Below are 22,213 nucleotides of genomic sequence, written 5' to 3' on the forward strand. Positions count from 1 at the left end.
AGAAAATCAAATAATTCTCAGAAAGTTTACCTGCCCAGCCAAGGATCCACAAGCACCAGCAGCCCCACTAACAACCATTGTCTGATTAGATCCAGCAGTTACATGACCTTTCTCCTGTATCCCAATCAAGGAAGTCAAACCAGGCATACCTATAGCTCCAAGAAAGTATGAAAGGTGTCCATTCACAAGTTGTGGCTCTACCTAAAATAAAATAAAATAATAAAATAAAACATATAACTTTAACAAATAATACTAGGAATTCCTATTTTAAGCCAACAAGGTAAAGAAAAACTGTTATGGATTGAGTTGTGTTCCCCCAGATTCTTATGTTGATGACCTACCCCTTAAAATAACTATATTTGGGGGCACCTGGGTGGCTCAGTTGGTTAGGCATCCGACTTCAGCTCAGGTCATGATCTCACAGTTCGTGGGTTCGAGACCCACATCAGGCTCTGTGCTGATAACTCAGAGCCTGGAGCCTGCTTCAGATTCTGTGTCTGTCTGTCTCTCTCTCTCTCTCTCTCTCAAAAATAAATTTTAAAAAATAACTATATTTGGAGACAGGGTCTTTAAGGAGATAATAACGGTTAAATGAGGTCATAAGGGAAGAGCCCTAATCCAACAGAACTTGTGTCCTTAGACACCAGAAAAGGAAGAGACACCAGAGCTCTTTCTCTGCACATGCACAGAGGAAAGGCTGAATGCCCTGTGAAGACAGCAAAAAGGCAGCCAACTGCAAGTCAGGAAGAGAGGCTTCATTACAAAACAAATTTTCCAGCACCTATATCTCAGACTTTTAGCCTTTTAGAACTTTGAGAAAATAAATTTCTATCATTTAAGCCACCCAGTCTATGGTATTTTGTAACAGCATTCCAAAAGCAGACTTTAATAAACAACCCAATATCATTTCTAGAACAGTGAACCATTCTCCAGTCTTGTTAAAATTCTATAATTTACTTGTACAAAGTAAAAAAACAAATGAGTATTACTTCTCTTTATAGTAAAAAAAAAAGAAAAGAAAAGAAAACTTTGAAGAATTCTACATGAAAGCCCCTAACCGTTCTTTCTTACCAATGCCCCCAAGTATATTTAAAAAGAAGAAGAAGAAACACTTATGGGGAAAACACTAGGCAAAGTAGGAAGGTTTTTAAATCTCTGAGTAATTCCAGGAGTGCCTGGGTGGCTCAGTCAGTTGGGTTGGGTGTCCGGCTCTTGATTTCAGCTCAGGTATGATCTCATGGTTCATGAGATAGAGCCCTGCTTTGGGCTCTGTGCTGTCAGTGCAGATCCTGCTTGGATTCTCTCTCCCCACCTCTCTTGCTCACTCTCTCAATAATAAATAAGTAAGCTTTTTTAAAGAAAGAAGACTCACCACCTTAATTTGATTTGTAGTTAAACAATGCCATAAACAAAATGGCAGTTTGTATTCAGCAATCTTAACTGACTATCTGATCTTGTGTGTACATTAAGGTAATCAAGATATTAAAGTCAACAATACTTAGTAAGGTCCGAAGTACACAAATATATTTCATGCAGGTAATAGTTATTTATTAGTAAAGCCAATATAAAAACTTTGGGAGACAGGTCTGTATTTAGCAAATATCCTTTCTCCATCCCTTCTGAATTTCTCTTCCTCATTTCTAACCTCTGTGCCTAAAGCATGCTGAAGCTCTCCCCAACTGCCCCATTTCCCTCCACAGCACGATGACAGGGAAAACCAGAACCTGCTGAATATCTCTTCCTGCCAAGAAGTTTTTGTTAAATATGTTTTACTCGTATCATTAAGTCGAAAATTATTCTATAACATCTCCCACACAGCATCTGTACCTTAACAGTCACCTTGAACTGATTTTAAGAATCTGTAATAATAGGGTCGCCCAGGTGGCTCAGTTGGTTAAGCACTCGATTCTTGATTTCAGCTCAGGTCAGGATCTCATGGTTCATGAGATCTCTGGGCCTTTCCCCACTCGCACCCTTCTCTGTCTCTCTCAAAATAAGTAAGTAAACTTAAAACAAAATAAAAAAAAGAATTTCTAATAATAAAAAACACTAAAATTTTATTAAGCTTTTTAGAACATCTTAGTCATATTTATCATAGCATTTAATTTACACATTCACTTGTAAGACAGCTATTTTCTTTTTTAAATTAAAAAAAATGTTTTAATGTTTTATTTATTTATTTTTGAGAGAGAGAGAGAGAGAGACAGAGTGAGTGAGGGAGGGGCAGGAACAGAGAGGAAGATTCAGAATCCGAAGGAGGCTCCAGGCCCTGAGAGACAGTTACTATTTTCATCTTGCACATGAGGAAACTAAGGTTCAGAGACATAAGATATCTTCCCTGATGACATGAATTGGCTTGAATTACATGAAGCTGCCAGGTTTTATACGTCAAAACAGGCAAGTACTAGTAATTTCACATAATTCAACTAACAGCAGACACCGAACTCTGGACTTGTGATACAAAATGGAATTTTAAGCACAAACTAAATGAATTTAAGTCAAGTGGCAATTTCTCAGGAAACTTTAAAGCATACAACTATAAAGAACCTTCTGGCTCCCTTGATATAAATTATTTTTTTGATGCTTACAATTCAGGTTTTATTTTATATATGTAAAATTCCAGAAATAAATATGGAAAACAACACTATTCACTGATAATCTAAGAACTGTCATATATAGTTATGGCCAACATTGGAAAAGAAACAAAGGTTTTCCACGTTTTAGCAGCAATCTAAAAGAAAATATATGCTTTTATTTTTTTCCCCTGATAACAAACTGAACTGAATGCCAAATGCACAAAGTAAGATTTATAGGGAGGGGAAGACCCAGATAATAAAAGCTTGGATTGCGAGTAACTTGTTCTGCGAGTGTTCCACAAGACAAGCAAACATTTCTAACAAATTCTAACTTGATAAATGCGCATGTCTTACGATACGAGTGGTACATGACGTCAAACGTCACATGATCACAACTGATCCAATGATACTTTTATTTTATGTTTTTATTTTGAGAGAGAGAGAGAGAGTGAGCAGGGCAGGGGCAGAGAGAGAGAGGGAGAGACAGAATCTGAAGCAGGATCCAGGCTCTGAGCTGTCAGCACAGAGCCCGACGCAGGGCTCGGACCTATAGACTGTGAGATCATGACCTGAGCCAAAGTCGAACGCTTAACCAGCTGAGCCACCCAGGCAGCCCTGAACCAATGATTCTTGAAATTTGCTCTGATATACGAGTGCTATGGATAACAAGCATGTTTCCGGAACGAATTACGGTCACAAACCAAGATTTTACTGTATATTATACATCACCTTTTCAAGGCTGTTTCCATCCAGAATAACCTTGGTTTGCCAGGGCCAATAAAAAGAAGTCACAAAATCGCCTTTAGTAAAACGTATGTGTTTGCTTTCTTCTATAATCCCAATACCTCCACCATCAACCACTTGAGACAGCTGCCAAGGTGTTATATAATCAGTGCCAGTGTCTTCATTCATTCTGCAACGCTAAAAAAAGAAAATGTTGATGAGGATAATTCTGGCTGATAATATTGTCCAGTTTATTAATTTATCTGGTGACTAAAAGAAAGGTATATAGTCAGTAATGTTAAGTGTTAAATTTATCTTAATTTCTATCTTCTTTTCAATTATTCTTTATCCTTAAAAAATGTATCCCCTCTCTAACAAGTAAAGAAGTACAATTAGAGGGGCGCCTGGGTGGCTTAGATGTTAAGTGTCCAACTTTGGTTCAGGTCATGATCTCAAGGTCCATGGGGTTCAAGCCCTGCATCAGGTACTGTGCTGACAGATCAGAGCCTGGAGCCTGCTTCCAATTCTGTGTCTCCGTCTCCTTCTCTGTCCTTCCCCTGCTTGCATTCTCTCTCTCAAAAAATAAATATTTTTTAAAAATTATTATTTTTAAAAAATTTTTAACGATTATTCATTTTTGAGAGACAGAGAGACTGAGTGTGAGTGGAGAGAAGGGCAGAGACAGAGACACAGAATCTGAAGCAGGATCCAGGCTTCAAGCAGTCAGAACAGACCCCAAAGCAGGGCTGGAACTCACTGACTGCAAGATCATGACCTAAGATGAAGTCAGACGCTTAACCAACTGAGCCACCCAGGTGCCTGCCACCCCCTAAAATTTTTTAAAATAAATTTTTAAAAAAGAAGTACAATTAGAAAGGAATTTAAGTATGATCTAACATTAGATTGTGGTAAGAGTTAAACAACTTTGTAAACAGATTAAAAACCACTGAATTGTACACTTCATTTTTTGCAAATTTATTTATTTAGTAACCTCTACAAGCAACCTGGGGCTCAAACTCATGACTCTGACACCAAGAGTCATTTTCTCTTTTTGGGGCACCTGGGTGGCTCAGTCAGTTAAGTGTTCAACTTCAGCCTGGGTCATGGGTCATCTCACAGTTCATGGGTTTGAGCCCTGCATGGGCTCTCTGCTGTCAGCACAGAGCCCACTTGGGATCCTCTGTCTCCCTCTCTCTCTGCCCCTACCCCACTCGTGTGCATGCACACACTCGCTCTCTCTCAAAAATAAATAAACATTTAAAAAAAAAAGTGTCATATGCTCTTCCAACTGAGCCACCCAGGCACCCCTGAATTATACACTTTAAATGTAAAAATTTTATGATATACGATTATATTTCAACAAAGCTGTTAAAAAATTTTAAACCAATTTAATATTACATTATGCTACCAAATATAATACAACATACTGTGTCAGTGGTTTCAATGGATTGTTGTGGCACATTAGCTACATTTAACATGTTTCTATTATAAAACTCTCCTTTTTTTATAGAAAACAAATTACCAACATATAGACTGTAATATTATTCATTTCTTTTGGCCTAGCAATTCTGCTTCCCCAATGGAAACAACCCAAAAGAAATGAAACAATTTTTACGCAGTTTTTCATCACAACTTCAGGCCAAGTACTATATCACAGTCCGTAACTTCAGGTGGATGTCCTCCTTCTACTACAAAGACAAAATGTCACAATGGTACCACATCTTTCCGTGGGACTAGAACTAAAGATTTCTCTGGGAAGCAGTCAAGGCTCTCTTCCTCTCTCTGGCTCACTCTTGCCCACTCATGAAGGCCAAGACATAGAGGTGTACAGTGTGGTCCAGGAGACAGAAAAGATAGAAGGCTACTTGACTAAGTGTTCCCATGTGGGTTCAATTCACCAGTGTAAATGATTAAACAGGGAATTGAGGCAGAAGCTTCTTTGAGATTATACTAACTACACTTCTACTAGTGTGTGCCTCCCAGGTATTCTTGGAAAGCAAGTGTAGCAGCCACTGAATACTACCAGACCAAGGACCTGACTCTTAAATAAGGCTGACAGAGAAAGTACAAACAGTAATTCTCTATAGGTAAGCAAATGATAGAACGTTGTATAACCACTAAAATAATATTTGGACTAATTAATCATGTGAAAATATATACATAAGGTCACTTAAATATTAAAAAAATGCACATATACATTAAGTATAACTATGGAAAATACTGTATATACATGGTGATTAAAATGAATTATGTATTTGATGGGTCTTTTTTTCATTTTAAGAACAACATCTAGTAAAAGCAACCAAAAGTATTTTCTTCTCTCCTTCTTTCAATTAATACTTAATAAAGGGGTGCCTGGCTCAGTCAGTTGAGCGTCCAACTTCAGCTCTGGTCATGATCTCACAGTCCATGAGTTCAACCCCTGCCTTGGGTTCTATGCTGACAGCTCGGAGCCTGGAGCCTGCTTTGGATTCTGAGTCTCCTTCCCTCTCTGCCCCTCCCCTGCTCATGCTCTGTCTCTCCCTCTCTCTCACAAAGAAATAAACATTAAAATTTTTTTTTAATTAGTACTTAATAAACACATGCCAGTCACTGGAAATACAGTCACAAATAAGACCTATGTCTTCATAAGTTTACTTTTTATTAGGGAAGACAGACATCTAATAACTATACAGATAATTCTTTATACAACCAGGAGAAATGCTGAAGATCAAGGTATTGTTTTGAGAAAATATAACAAAAAGGACTAGTCTGAGGGTTCAAGGCGATTTACCAAAGCAAATCTTTTTAAGGTAGGCTTTAAGGGAATAATAGGCATTGGTCAGGTAACAGGAAAGGAGCAGGAGACAGAGGGACAGCGCATATAAAGGCTTGTTTTAATTTGTACTCAGGATTTTGTTGTAGTCAGGTATGGAAAAACAACAGACACAGAGCCAACTGCCTTGAAAGAAGAGTTTGGAGCACCTGGATGGCTCAGTTGGTTAAGCACCAGACTTCATCTCAGGTCATGATCTCATGGTTTGTGAGTTAGAGCCCCTCTTTAGGTGAACACGAGCCCCGCTTAAGGTGAGCTTGAGCCTCACATTGGGTGAGCCCCACTTCTCTCTCTCTCTCCCTCCTCCTCTCTTTCTCTTTCTCTCTCTGCCTCTTGTGGAATTCTCTCTCTCTCATCCCCTCATTTGTGCCCTCTCTCTCAAAAAGTAAAAAATTAAAAAAGTATTACTTAAAAAAAAAAGAAGAAGAGTTTATTACTTACAATTCTCAAGAGGAGGAGCACACAGGGCCACATGGGGGAGCACCAAAGTTAAGTCAGGAAGAAAAAAATAGCAACAGGAGATCATGGCCCAGAGTCTTTATTGTGGTTTTAGGAGGAAGAAATGGGCAAGACAGGGTAGGGAAACTTGAGTTAGTTTAGTAGACAGTTTGAATAATTTCAGTGGGCTCTGGCTTATAAGGGTGGTCCCTAGTTGTCTGGTACCCAGCCCTGGGGTGATTTGGGACAGCGAAAATCACCTGTGTGAGTAGGATGAAGGAAGTGGTTGCTGCATTCCAGGCAAATTGTTTGTTATCTCTAAAAATATGCTGGGAGGAGCTGTCTCTCCAGGATTAGGAAGGCTCCTAAGATATGAAAGCATTAAAAAAATACAGAAGAGGAAAAACATGATTAATATAAGGCTTGAGCAAAGAGGGCACTGGTGTGTTACAGAAGAAAGAGGCCCAGTGAGGCCAGCATACAAGAGGAAGAAATAATGTAGGGTATGATAAGGCTGGGCAGGCAAACGGAAACCACTCTATGTAGCCTCTTAGACCATGCCCAGAATGTTAGTCTTTATCTCAAGACTAAAAGAAAGCCATTGGACATAAAGGTGACATGATTAGTTGCTATTATAAAACTACCATTTATGGCTGCAGCATGGAAGATGGTCTAAAGGGACAAAGAGTGTTTTTGCAAGGATACTCCATTAGGAGAGAAAGAAACAATAGTGATTCAGACTGGATATATGTCCTTGAAGTTTACTGAGAAGTGGACTGAACTGAGATGTACTTAGGAAGTAGGATCTACAGGACCTGAGACTGACAGACAAAATGAATACAGAGAATAAAGAGACGTTCTCAAGAAAAACTCAGTGCTTTATAGCATGCTATGAGTGAACACAGGAGCTAGACATTCCCCTGCAGGAAAAAGAGATTTTTGTTGTTGTTTTGAAGTTGGGGGTGTTTAGAAGTGAAGACCATGAAACCAATTCATGTCATAATCTTAATTTTTCATCATCATCCCTAAAATCTTTGGGTCACGAATTTATCTCACTGTAAGTCTCTCAGAGGGAATTCTGCTGAATAGGGGAATAGGAAGTTTGTTGCAACTTAGAGAATTCTGTGAAAAACACATCCTTTCTGCTTGTTTTCAACTATTCCTTTTTGACTGCTCTGTTTCATTTTAAAACCCTTCTAACCGTGAACTTCGGCTTTATTTTGGTAAATTGTGTTTTCTTAATTTACTCTGTATTTATTATCCTGGGTTTAAATGATATGCTCTACATTTTGTTCACCAGGGCATATGTAATCCTTAGATGCCCTGAACTATGTCTTACATATTGAAGTGTTGAAGTTTTAAGAAATCCAAACTAGTTATCATCAAGAATTGACTCTCGGGGCGCCTGGGTGGCTCAGTCGGTTAAGCATCCAACTTCAGCTCAGGTCATGATCTCACGGTTTGTGGGTTCGAGCCCAACATCGGGTTCTGTGCTGACGGCTCAGAGCCTGTTTCAGATTCTGTGTCTCCCTCTCTCTCTGTCCCTTCCCCACTCATTCTCTGTCTCTCAAAACTGAATAAATGCTAAAAAAAATTTTTTTTATAAAAAAAGAATTGACTCTGAATATAAATAGTGCGCTGCCATTTTCTCCTGAATTGGGGGTAGTTATTCTCCTGGTGTGATTTGCTCAGCACAGTCTAGATAGCCTGACACAGCTTGTCTTGGCTTCTACTGAAAGGTGGAGTATCTTTAGGTCTATAGGAAATCAATTACCTAATTTATTCCTCTGTATCAACTCAAAAATTTTGTCTATTCAGAATGTTCTAGACCAATCACCACCTCATTTCCCTAGCCCATAAAGAAAAATTTCTTGCTACCCCTGGGAAGAATTTTGAATGAAGTCATCAAATTGTTTTCCATGGTAAGCATCACTGGAAGACAGAGCCTGAATCACACTCCTGGATCAGAGGGAAGAGGAACCTTCCCAACACTATAACTATCCTGGCAGAAAAGGGTACTGCCAATTAGGTCTCCACTATAAATGAAGCCTGAGACGAGGTAAACCAGGACTTTCTCTATGCCCTACAAGGGCACTCTAAAAGCCAAAAGCAGGAGGCAAGCATAGTACAGAACAGTAATATAGAAAGAGATTATAAATTGCCTATTTGTTTCTTTGCCCAACTTTCTCCTTTACACAGACAAATACATAGGAACTTTCTGCATGTCAGTCATTATTATCTTTTATTTCTATTGCAAATTTGTCTAAGTTTGCCATTTATCTTTTGATTTTATACATCCTGTTTTATTGTATTTTACAAAATACAATGTTTCAAAAATAGTTATATTTATCAATCATGTTCTTGTCATATTAGCTGGGTTTGCTGTCATTCTTACAGTCTTTCCCCAATATCATTCAATTGTTTACCCATGTTTTTTCTTTTTGTTTTTACGTTTATTTATTTTTGAGAGACAGAGACAGAGCATGAGCGGGGGAGGGGCAGAGAAAGAGGGAGACAGAATCTGAAGCAGGCTCCAGGCTCTAAGCTGTTAGCACAGAGCCCGATGCGAGGCTCGAACTCATGGACTGCGAGATCATGACCTGAGGCGAAGTGAGACACTCACCCGACTGAGCTACCCAGGTGTCCCAACCCATGTTTTTTCTAAAATTTTTTACAGTTTCATTTTTTAAATTTTTTTATTACCTGTTAGAATTTATTCTGGTGTAGGGGTTGAGCTAAGAATGTAATTTTTGCCCAAAAGTAGTCAACTGATCCAGCACAGTTGGACTGAATAAGCTATCCTGATTTTCTTTTCTTATTTTACATAAATACTCAAAGAAGCTGTAAAACTAGTACAAAGAACAGAAATTAATGAAATAGACAATAGGAAAACAACACAGAAAATCAACAAAACCAGAAGTTTATCCTTTTAAAAATTAACAAAATTGACATAGTTTTAGCTAAACTGACCAAGAGAAAAATAGACAAGACTTAAATTACTAAAATCAGGAATGAAAGAAAGAGCATTACTACCTATCTTTTAGAAATAAAAAAAGATTACAAGGAAATACTAAGAACCATATGGCAATAAATTACACAACTTAGATCAAATGGGCAAATTCCCAGAAAGACACAAACTACTAACGCTGACTCAAGAAGAAATAGAAAGTCCTAGTAGACCTACAACAAATAAAGACATTGAATTAGTCATTTAAAAACTCTCCAAAAAGAAAAGCCTAAACCAGACAGCTTCATTGGTGAATTCTACCACAGAAGAATACCAATTCTTCACAAACTCTTCCAAAAACAGAACAGGAGGAAACATTTCTCAACCCATTCTGAGGCCTAAGAGTACCTGATACCAAAATCAGGCAAACACATCACAAGGAAACAAAAGACCGTGAATATAGTCTCACAGCTTTATGGATGCAAAAAACCTCAAGAAAATAGTAGCAAACTAAATCCAACAACATATCAAAGGAAATACACACCAGGACCAAGTGTCATTTATTCCAAGAATGCAAGACTGATTTAACATCAGAAAATTAATTAATATAATTAATTAATTAGTAATTATGGTTTTATAAACCATATCAATAGATTAAAAAACAAAAACCACATGATCATCTCAACAGAAGCAGAAAATGCATATGACAATCTAAAACTGCTTCTGAGGGGAGGGAATAATGGAGATTTTATTACTTAATGGGCAGAGTTTCTGTTTAGGATGATGAGAAAGTTCTGGATATGGAAAGTAGTAACAGCTGCACAACACTGTGAATGCTCTTAATGCCACTAAATTATACTTAAAAATGGTTAAAATGGCATATTGTTAGATATATTTTATCACAATAATAAAAAAAAAAAGAACCAACACTTCTTTATGATAAATACACTCAACAGATCAGAAGCCAATCCAGGAATAAGAGGAAATCTCCTCAACTTGATAGAGGGCATCTATATCCCACATCATATTTAATTGCAAAAGATTGAATGCTTTCCCCCTAAGATCAGGAACAAGACAAAGATGTTCACTCTCACCGCTTTTATATAACACTGTACTAGAAGTTCTAATCAAGCAAGCAAATGAAATAAAATGCATTCATACGGAAAAAAGAAAAACTCTCTCTCTCTCTCTCATGTTTATTTACTTATTTTGAGAGAGAGAGAGAGAGAACACACACACGTGAGAGCAGGGGAGGGACACAGAGAACGGGAGAGAAAGAATCTCAAGCAGGCTGCACCCAGAGCTGGATATGGGGCTCAAACTCACAACTATGAGCTCATGGCCTAAGCCGAAATCAAGAACTGGCTGCTAGACCAAATGAGCCACCCAGGTGCCCCCAAATCTATCAGTCTTTATAGAGACTAAGTCAATGTGCCTGGGGGCTTCTCAACTGTAGTGCTTGACGATATCTTTCAGTAAATCTTTATCTAAAAATAGCATAAGTGAGTCTGTTCCTTCAAAAAGAAACTAGAATAAAGGTCTTATACAGAGTCTGCCTTGTAAACTGGATCAATCTGAGAGAACTTCCAAGCCTAATTTACTATCTTATTTACTAGTGGGAAGTGGTCTGGACATTTGAAAGAATCTGATTAATGACATGTACTACTATCCTGAAAACATTTCTTCTACAACATTCCTTCACAACACTAGTGAATAAAAACAAAGGCAATCTGTAATCCCCAAGCATCAAGATATAATTGCTCAAATAGTAATCATGAGGCTTGCACAATGAAATTCAGATGCAACATAAAAATATGAAAATAAAATTAATTTTTACCAAGTCACAAAATCCTGATTCTTACCATGTAAGGATCCACAGAAAGATAAAGAGTTTTCACTTGTACTTGTCCTTCATTGATATTATCTGGTAAATTTACTTCTTCTATTCGGAAATTTTCTGCCACTGGATTACCATTTTTTCCTAAAATATTAAGGAAAATACGAAATAAAAAAGTTACTTTCCTATGTAATTATTTCTCTCTTTTTTTAAATGTATCTCCTTGTGGGGTTTTTTTTTATGTTTATTTATTTTTGAGAGAGACAGAGTACAAGTAGAGGAGGGACAGAGAGAGAGGGAGGCAGAATCCAAAGCAGGCTCCAGGCTCTGCACTGACAGCAGAGAGCCAAATGCAGGGCTCGGACTCACAAGCCATGAGATCATGACCTGAGCCGAAGTGTATTTATTGTTCTTTAAAAGGTAACTCTAGGATTCATAGAACTCTTTTTTTTTCTTTCATAATTTATTGTCAAGTTGGATTCCATATAACATGCAGTGCTCATCCCAACAAATGCCCTCCTCCATGCCCATCATCCCCCTTCCCCTCTCCACACCCCCCATCAGCCCTCAGTTTGTTCTCAGTATTCAAGAGTCTCATGGTTTGCCTCCCTTCCTCTCCCCAACTATTTTTCCCCTTCTACTCCCCCATGGTTCTCTGTTAAGTTTCTCCTAATCCTCCTATAAATGGAAGCATATGGTATGTGCCTTTCTCTGCCTGACTTATTTTGCTCAGCATAACACCCTAAGGTCCATCCACATTGCTACATATGGCCAGATTTCATTCTTTCTCATTGCCATGTAGTATTCCATTGTATAGATAAACCACATCTTCTTGATCCGTTAGTCAGTTGATGGACACTTAGGCTCTTTCCGTGATTGGCTATTGTTGAAAGTGCTGCTATGAACATTGGGGTACATGTGCTCCCTATGCATCAGCACTCCTGTATCCCTTGGGATAAATTCCTAGCAGTGCTATTGCTGGGTCATAGGGGAGTATTCTATTGTTAATTTTTTGAGGAACTTCTACACTGTTTTCCAGAGGTGCTGCACCAGTTTACTGTCCCACCAACAGTGTAGGAGGGTGCCCGTTTCTCCACATCCTCGCCAGCATCTAGAGTTTGCTGATTTGTTCATTTTAGCCACTCTGACCAGCGTGACGTGGTATCTCAGTGTGGTTTTGATCTGAATTTCCCTGATGATGAGGGACACTGAGCATCGTTTCCAGAGAACTCTCTTTTAACACAGACATGAATAAATGTATATTGTTCTGTGATTTCTCTGTAACAGCATAAATTCTTTAAATCGTTTCAATTGCTCATGATTTTCTCCAAGAAATTTCTATAGAATACTGCTATCAACTTCAAAATTTCTTTTTCAAGATTATTACAGATAAGTCACCGCATTCGTTTTAAAATTTTAAGATTTCAAAAAGTAGAAACTCACAGTCATTTTTTTAAATTATGAAAATCAAATTTTACAACATAACAGAAATACCACATCAGCCAAAATAAATAGTTAACTTACCTTCCTCATTTTAAGAAGAAATGGAAACTTAAATGAATGTTAATTAAAAAAATTTTTTTTTACAGAGAAAGAGCATGAGTAGGGAAAGGGCTGAGATAGAGGGAGAGAGAAAAGAGAATCCCAAGTAGGCCCCATGATGCCAGTGTAGATCCCAACACAGGGTTCAAACTCACAACATGTGACATCATGACCTGACAGAAATCAAGAGCTGGATGCTCAAATGACTGAGCCACCCAGATGCCCCCTCTTTTTTTTGAGAGAGAGACAGCATGTGCAAGTGGAGCAGAGGGTGTGAGAAGGATAATCCCAAGCAGCTCTACACTCAGCACGGAGCCTGACTTCGGGGTCAACAAATAGCCTTATAAGTAATCACTTAAAAAAACTAAATATTATATTGTTTAAAGAGTTTCTTCTAATATTTCTACTAAGGTTAACACCTTCCTACCTTAATTTACCACATTAACTATTACTTTTTTTCCTTCATTTTCACTACTAATTACCAAAGACCACAGCTGTTCATTCATTACAGACAAGTACATACCAGGTCGGGAGTTCAATACCACTCTTTGTATAATCATCACCCTGCTGCACAGCGGTCTCACAAGATTTCTGTATGAAGCAACTCCTATAAACAAAAAATTTTAAATCAGAAGTTTTTAAAAATCCAACAATTTAAAAAAGGAAGCATATTTATGATTCTGAACAAGGAAAGGAAAAACCATCTTTGGGATCCAGAAAAGATATATAGTCTCCTGCCAGAGCTGGCCTCGTAAAACAAATACGTAAAGAAAGACTAAATCTAATTTCAATTTTTGACTAATAGGAACAAGTTCAAAAGACTGAGGAAGACAAAATGTTTGTGGCTTCATAATTCAAGCACATTCATCTTTGTACCATCATGATTAAGCCTCCTACTGTGGCTTCATTAAAAGAAAACATGCTATATTCCTCCAGAGCTAGAAATTAAATCTAGTAGCAGAATAAAAACACTAGCTGCTTGAGATATAACCAAATTTTCAACAATTCTTTTATTCATTGGTCAAAATGGAAATTACTTTAATAGTTTTGTTTATATAAAAGTAAAACATCAGTGGTAGCTGCTCTTCTTCAGTCAGAAGAGCATGCAACTCTTGATCTTGGGGTTGTGAGTTTGAGTTCCACATTGGGTGGGGGATTTAAAAAAAAAAAAAGAAAACTTAAAAAAGAAAGAAAAATATTAAAAGCATTTTTAAATCCTCACCTTATAGGAAATTGTGAAATACAGAATGGCCAAATAAGTAAGTAAAGGATCAGTTTATTCTGGGTTTACAATCTGAGCTAATGAAAGAAGCAAAATGAAGTTCCAGTGCTGGTACTATCTGACTTAGGGAGAAAAGCCCAAGCACTACTGTGAGTACAATGAAAAAAAAAAGTTATTTAAAAATATATATATGTATACATCCACTTAATATTTAATGTATATATTCTTTTTTTAAAGATTTTAAGTAATCTCCTCACTCACTGTTGGGCTGGAACTTACAACCCTGAGATCAAGAGTCTCATGCTCTACTGACTGAGCCAGCCTGACACCCCAAATACATATATAGTCTTTTAACCTCCTAACAGTCTTATTAAGTATTATTATTATCATCCCCATTTTACAAGTGAGGAAACTGAGATTTAAAGGGTTTAAGCACTTTCCTAAAATGGTGGAGTTAAAATTCAAACCCAAGCTGTCTGACATTCCAGAACCAATCTCTTAACTACTACCTAAAAATTTCCATCCTGCCCTCTCTCTCTGCCCCCTCCTGCTCATGTTCATGCTAGCTCTCTCTCTCTAAAATAAACATTAAAAAGTTTTTTTAAAAGTTTAAAAAAAAAAAAAAGGGCACCTGGGTGGCTCAGCCAGTTAAGTGTCTGACTTTGGCTCAGGTCATGATGTCACAGTTCGTGGGTTCAAGCCCTGTGTCAAGCTCTGTGCTGACAGCTAGCTCAGAGCCTGGAGCCTGTTTCAAAAGATTCTGTGTCTCCTTCTCTCTCTGACCCTCTCCTGCTCACACTGTCTCTCTCTCTCAGAAATAAATAAAACATTAAAATTTTTTTTTAAATTTCCATCCTGTATGCTTCAGTTGTTTGATTTTTAAGATACTAAGCAAACATTATATTTTTAAAAATTAATATACTTATTTACCACTTCTGTCTTCTCTCATTAGATATTTAGTTTTATCATCTTTAGTAAGTAACACTGAGAAACCCAAAGGAAAACAATTATATCAACCACTTATTTACTTACTTATTTATTTATTTATTTAGGAATTTAAGGGTTTTTTTGTAGTTGAACTGGGTCTTTATTTTTTTATTATTAGAGTTTATTGTCAAGTTGATTTTCATATAATACCCAGTGCTTATCTCAACAAGTGCCCTCCTCAATGCCCGTCATCCATTTTCCCCTCTCCTCCACCCCCGCATCAACCCTGTTTCTCAATATTTAAGAGTCTCTTATGGTTTGCCTCCCTCCCTCTCCTTAACTATTTTTTTTCCCTTCCCCTCTCCTATGGTCCTCTGTTAAGTTTCTCCTGTTCCACATTAGTGAAAACATATGGTATCTGTCTTTCTCTGCCTGACTTATTTCACTTAGCATAATACCCTCAAGTTCCATCCACATTGCTACAAATGGCCAGATTTCATTCTCTCTCATTGCCATGTAGTACTCCACTGTATAGATAAACCGCATCTCCTTGCTCCATTCATCAGTTGATGGACATTTAGGTTCTTTCCATGATTTGGCTATTGCTGACAGTGCCGCTATGAACACTGGGGTACATGTGCCCCTGTGCATCAGCACTCCTGTATCCCTTGGGTAATTCCCAGCAGTGCTACTGCTGGGTGACAGGGGAGTTCTATTGTTAATTTTTTTTTTCTATTGTTAACTTTTTGAGGAACCTCCACACTGTTTTCCAGAGCAGCTGTACCAGTTCACATTCCCACCAACAGTGTAAGAGGGTGCCTGTTTCTCCACATTCTCACCAGCATCTATAGTCCTCTGATTTGTTCATTTTAGCCACTCTGACCAGTGTGAGGTGGTATCTCAGTATGGTTTTGATTTGTATTTCCCTGATGATGAGTGACACTGAGCATCATTTCATGTGTCTGTTGGCCATCTGGATGTCCTTTTTGGAGAAGTGTCTGATCACGTCTTCCGCCCATTTCTTCACTGGATTATTTGTTTTTCACGTGTGGAATTTTCAACCACTTATTTTTTATAACAGTTGCAACAGATTTAGCTCTTAGTATGACTTCTAATTTTATATTTTGTATTGTAAAGATTTCATACACCAGCACACTTAGACATTTGACAACCATCTGTAAAATCCACTTGGTATTCAATAATCCCTTGCTTTGCATCACTGGGTAATTTAATTTACACATGACTCTACTCCTCATCTAGTTTCTAAATTTAGAGGATCCTTGAATTCTTCATTTTTCCTCTGTATCCTATAGATCTGATATTTATATATAACCCCCCAAAAATGTTAAATAATCATCACAGGGTTTTTCCCAAATCTTGCTTGCCACAGTATTTATATGGAGATAATTTATACAGAACTTTCAGACAGATTCCATTACTAATTCTTTAAAACAAAAGAAAATTATATAGGTAAGTATATTACTATTCTCATTTTACAGAGGAAGCTGAGGTACAGTTTGTACCTAAGATCATAGAGCAGGTAAGCAGAAGAGTTGGGACTGAACTATGAATCTTCTCATCCCAGACCTCACATGCTTCACTCTTTCCACTATTGCCCCACAATCTCCCCCTAAACAGGGTTTTTACATATACAGCCATACAATGATGTCCAACCCTCCTGGAGGTACTCTTTTCTAGAGGAAGGAAATTCTGCTCCTAATTAAGAACTAAAGAATGTCAGCAACATTCAGTAAAATAGAATGAAGAATATTGCTTCTTAACTTTTTATAATGTATGGATTTATAACCTCACTGGTTGTGACATTAACAGTTAATTGCCCTCAGTATCCATTCTCTCTTTTTTTTTTTATGTTTTTATTTGTTATTGAGACAGAGAGAAACAGAGCATGAGTGGGGGAGGGACATAGAGAAAGGGAGACAGAGAATCCGAAACAGGCTCCAGGCTCTGAGCTGTCAGCACAGAGCCCGATGCGGGGCTTGAACCCACGAACCACGAGATCATGACCTGAGCTGAAGTTGGATGCTTAACCAATTGAGCCACCCAGGCGACCCTCCATTCTCTCTTTCTGGGCACAATGTTTGCCCAGCTAAAAGACTGCATTTCCCTATTTCTCCTTAAAACAAATCCCAGACACTATCCTACTACATCCCAAAATCCCAGTTATCCATCTCTAATAACAGATTATTTTAAATACAAACACTATAGCATTAACCTGACAGAACTGACAATATAGGTAATTCCTTAATATTATCTAATACCTAGTACATATTCAAATTCCCTGATTGTCTCAAAAATGTCTTTTTCCAGTTGGTTCACTGGAATCAGGATTCAAGGTCCACACGTTAGATCCACATACTCCCCTCCTTTTTTACTTCATGCCATTGATTGTTGAAGAAACATTTGTTGCTAAATTCCTTTGTCTATGGAATGTCCTATGATTGGTTCCTCATGGTATCATTCACCTCATTCTTCTATCTCCCCCTCCCCCCCCACCCCCCTATACTTGACTGGTAGTTAGATCTAGAGATTTGATTAGACACAGGTTCAATTTTTTTAGACAAGACTCTTTAAAGGTGTTGCTGTGTGCATCCTATCTCCTCACATCAAGAAGTCCAAAATGTCTTGTAGGGCTAAACATATTTTCAAACGGAAATTTGCTACTGAATCACCTTGTGTATAAATTATGGAAGATTAAAAAGCAAAATTTTCCAAATTGATGCTGGGTCAAAAGATAACTGCCCTGAAGAGGTTATTAACAGCATCATAATTCTCAATCAAAGGAGTCTTCCCAAGCGAAGTTTCATATTTTGCCCTCTTCACTGATCACTTTCAATGTGTGTTTTCTTTAAAGTATTCACACTTTAGATTTGCTCAGATACTGTTTATCAGCATGAAAAGCACACTATTAAATTTCCCTCCTTCTGTATTAATTTAGAAAGTTTTCAACTGTCAAGCTGTAGAATTAACTAAGGTTAAGATAATTGCACACTATCCCTTGACAGCAGAACAAACAACACATTTAAAGGATAAAGGATTGATTAGTTACAAAATTTAAATCCTAAAATATGACACACCAAGTTCTAGATCTCAGAAGACAGGCGGTGGTGGTGGTAAGTGCATCCCCAGTGGAGGAGGGGGGAGTACACCCAACTTTCTTGACTGCTGCTAAGCATAGCATATTTGGTTGTTATGATATTAAAGGGGTTCCCAATTAGTGATAAGTAATATCCCAAAATAACACCAAATCAATGGCCAACTGAAAAATTCACTCCGGTGCTGCTCATAAAGACTGTCATCTGAGAATCTTGTAGCCTAGTATTAATAAAAGGGCACTAAACTAGAGCAGAGTACACGCCCTGGTTCTAATCACGTGGCATCTTAGCCAAGGCCCTTCTCTCAAGCCAGTTCTCTGAATGTTACCAAGTGCCAGGAACGGGGCTAAAGTTTTTATAATCGTTGTCTCAATTAACCTTTCCACCCAACAACCCTATGAGGATCGTCTGTCTCCATTTTCTAGACGAGAAAAGGGAGGAACAGACAGATTGAAGAACTTGCCCAAACGACGACACCGGAACCCGCACTCAAACACAACACAGAACCATTTCCATAACATGAGCTTCCTAATATGTTAAAAAAACAAAAACAAAAACATTCTTCCCTAACCTGATCTTCTTCAATTTTTCTGCCCAAATGGCTCTGTAGACCACAGCCTTGTTATAAAAGGGGGGAATCTCTGGGATTTCCTCCACTCTTTCCGGCCTGTCGCTCCTTTTCAACTTTGACTCTTCTGGTTTCCTCCTTCCTCTGCCAAGTCTAACAGGTTGGGGGATCCTTGCCTGGCTCTTCCCCTTTCCCTCTAACCTCACCTTCCTCTCTGAATTCCACTACCAACCACTCACATGGACATTACTAAAAATCTGCATCAACAGCCCAAATTTCAAACCGGCTTTTCAGATTCTAAGTGCCAAAGGGACAGGGATTTGTGTGTTTGTTCAATGATTTATGTTCACCCTCTGGCACATGGCAGGTGCTCAATAAATATGCGTTAAATGAACCTCCCAGATGCGCCTTAAACCCAATTACTTGTAAACTTAAGGTTGCTTACTCCCAACAACATTAAAAAAAAAAAAAAAAAAACCTGCCCCTGTTTCTTTCTAGGGCATTCCCTAGCCTAGTTGTGGTAGAGTCCTCTCCCTAAAGGAAGAAAAAAAAAAACCTCAAGATTTTTGGCTATGCGGGTAGCTGACAACATCCCTCATGACCTTGTAACAGGAGACCACTTAATCAGACGGCATGTTTGTATCTGTTACCATATATGGGAGATTAAAAAAAAGTAGAAAATAGATTTTAAAAAACTACACTGTATGGTATTCGGGGCTCAGTTCTCCGGGTACGAACCCAAGTGAGCGGTGTGGGCAGGAATAAAGTTGCTTCCGGTTAAGAAAAGCCTGGTGTCACGACTCTCTATGTGAGAACCCAGCTAGGGACGTAGGCAATAATGCCAGCCTGGCAGCAGCTCCGGAAGGAACAGCAGAGGTCACTCCGGTTCCCAGATCCTCCTTCACCCGGAAGCCCCAACCCAGCTTCAGGCTTCGCTGACCCAGCAGCCCCGGCGCGAGGCCCCTTCTCGCGTCACTCACCAGCTCGCAGCTCGAGAGGAAATCTCCCGGCATGGAGCTTGCGAAGGGCTGGCAGCGAGACCTCTGCGGACCCACCCCACCACGCAGCCNGCGTTTCTGAGAGAAGTGGGGAAGATGCGGAGTTTTAAACGACCATCACTTGTCTGGGCAAAGTGTATTAGTAAATTAACGAGGATTGGTGCCCTATGGCTGCCGATACTGCCTGGACGAAAAGAGCAAATCATTCAGCCTTGTGCATTGAGTTCACTTCCAGCAGTCCTTGAAGGAATTTAATTCGTTGTATGGACTTCTCCCTGAGCCTCAGATTGGAAAATTGCAGTGAGACAGAGCCCATCAGGTTTACCCCTGGTTTTATAGACAGGGAAACTGAGGCTCGGAAAGCTGATGTGGACCACCCACTTTTCCGCTGGTTAGGGGCAATGCTGTGGTTAAAACCGCCTCTGCCTCTTCAGATGCTGGGCTATGAGCCCTTCTGTTACAAGGGGCTGCCTTTTCTTTCAAAAAAAAAATCCCAGCTTCCTCAAAGATGAATTACTTAATGTTGACAGAGGACTTCAACCTCTTCCTTTTTGACCTCAAACTTTCTGATTGATTAAATTCTTTCCTGCCTATCTTTTAACTAAGGCCAAAAAAAAAAAAAAAAATCCTGCTGACAAAGAATCCCAAGCAGTAAAGACTGCCCTAAACCAGCATGACCTTGAGAGACTGACCCCAAGACAGTGATCGATTTGACCTTCACTGCCTACCTGCACGTACCAGCAGCTGGTGGCCAAACCTGATTTGTTTGGGACCCCTAGAGCCAGATGCCCTTGCACTCCTGTCCCCCTGCTACAGTGTGGATTGATTTCTCAATTTCATTAATTATTAATTGCCTTTTGTGTTGAACTAGGTTGAGCAAGGCTTATTCCTAGGACGGCTTGGATCCCCGGGGACTTTAAACCCTAAAGAGACCATGCTGAATTAGACCTGCAAAGGAATTGCTATTTACATTGTATTCATGTCAGTGCTAACAGCTGAGCATAAATCATGGTATTCAGTAGCTGAATGATGACTGGGGTAGTGAGCAAAGGGGTGAGACTCTTCAACAGGTTGGAGCTTCTGATAGATTCATCTCTGAAATTTTTTACTTCTCTGAGAAAGCTTCAGGAAAGGACTATAAGGATTATACTACTTTGCAAACTCTGTCCGGCAGGAGCTTATCTTTTATCAGTCTTGAACAGGTATATCTTCAATAACATTTATTTTTATAACTTGAACCAACTGATGAAAAAGAAAATGCTCTAACAGACTAGAAGTAATAGCATAACGTAAAGGTAGTTTAAAACTTGATCTTAAAAGAAACAATCTTTTGAAGTAAAAAAGAGACTCTACAGTATTAAATTGGGTTTTACTGTCTTGATTCTAGGGCCTGTGAATTCTTTGCAATAAGTGTGATTTATCTCGCCAGAATGAGTTCCCATTCCCCAAAATTCTTAATTATGACTTCATGAAAGGAGAGAAACTTATCCAGAATCTACCTAGCTAAACACCTCTCAAATTCCTGAACCCCAGAAGCTGTGTGAAATGATAATTGGTGTTATAAGCTAAGTTTTGGGGTAGTTGGTTAGGCAGCAATAGATAACTAATATGCCCATTTAAAGGGAATTAGCGACTCTTAGAGAAATGGCTGATTCCAGGGCTGGGGCAGGGCATGTACCACATGAACCCAGCACATCTTTTTGGTTGAAATGAAGGAAGTGATGAAAAAATGATGAGGCAGGGCAGCTGAGTGGCTCACTTGATTCACCACCTGACTCTTGATTTTAGCTCAGATCATGATCTCACGGTTCATGGGATTGAGCCCTACGTCAGGCTCCATGCTGATACCACAGAGTCTGCTCGGGATTCTCTCTCTCACTCTCTGCCCCTTCCCTGCTTGTGCCTCTCTCTCTCTCTCTCTCTCTCTCTCAAACTTTAACAAAAAAAGAAAAGAAAAAAATGATGAGGCATGTCACAGGGACACAGAAGCCAGCCCGAAGGGGATCCTACTGGCCAAATCTGGGACAACTTGAGCCCCCAAATAATTAAGTACAATAATGATTTATAAACATTGTAGAAATAGAAATTCATGTATCTGTGCCAAAAATAAACAAAGATAGAATGGAGGGCCAACTAAGAAAGGTAAAAAAGAGTACTAGACTTGGAAATTATTATTTTATAGCTTTCATAGTAAAGATTAAATCAGGCAAGAGTTATCAATTATCAATGGATGCTAAATCTAGAAGAACTCAGATTCTACACCCAGTCCAATGATGGGTGGGTATTTCCCACACACCACAAAGCAATGCTCCAACACCAGCTGGTTGTCCTACAATTCAACTCAATTTTGATGCTATCTACCTGGAGACAGCATCAGATCCTACAGGTTAAGGGCTCAATCCTACGAGACTGCTACCCCCCCCCCCCCCACACACTTTGGATACCAATTGAAAGTCCAGGTTGTCACCTGTGATCCTGACCAAATGTCTATAGATTAGAAGTTCCAA

General features: G+C 38.8%; 1 protein-coding gene across 4 annotated transcripts in view; it reads right to left on the bottom strand.

Moving 5' to 3' along the window:
* The window catches only part of PTGR2 (prostaglandin reductase 2), a 27,986-nt gene extending 8,228 nt beyond the window's left edge, over positions 1-19,758 (bottom strand). Inside the window, exons 1-5 of one of the 4 annotated variants that reach the window (XM_077750662.1) lie at positions 19,689-19,758; positions 13,402-13,485; positions 11,362-11,480; positions 3,306-3,497; positions 31-201 (exon numbers count right to left, since the gene is read on the bottom strand). In XM_077750662.1, coding sequence (XP_077606788.1) covers positions 31-201; positions 3,306-3,497; positions 11,362-11,480; positions 13,402-13,438 — 519 coding nt within the window. In that variant the 5' untranslated portion in view covers positions 13,439-13,485; positions 19,689-19,758. Of the gene's footprint in view, positions 1-30; positions 202-3,305; positions 3,498-11,361; positions 11,481-13,401; positions 13,486-17,306; positions 17,380-18,122; positions 18,156-19,688 lie in introns of those variants that run through there. The other 3 variants (XM_077750664.1, XM_077750663.1, XM_077750666.1) reach the window with 3 other exon arrangements.
* Positions 19,759-22,213: the final 2,455 nt, after the last annotated feature.

The sequence above is a fragment of the Crocuta crocuta genome, unplaced genomic scaffold (genome assembly GCF_008692635.1).
Source record: "Crocuta crocuta isolate KB4526 unplaced genomic scaffold, BGI_CrCroc_1.0 scaffold186, whole genome shotgun sequence".
Lineage (NCBI taxonomy): Eukaryota > Metazoa > Chordata > Mammalia > Carnivora > Hyaenidae > Crocuta > Crocuta crocuta.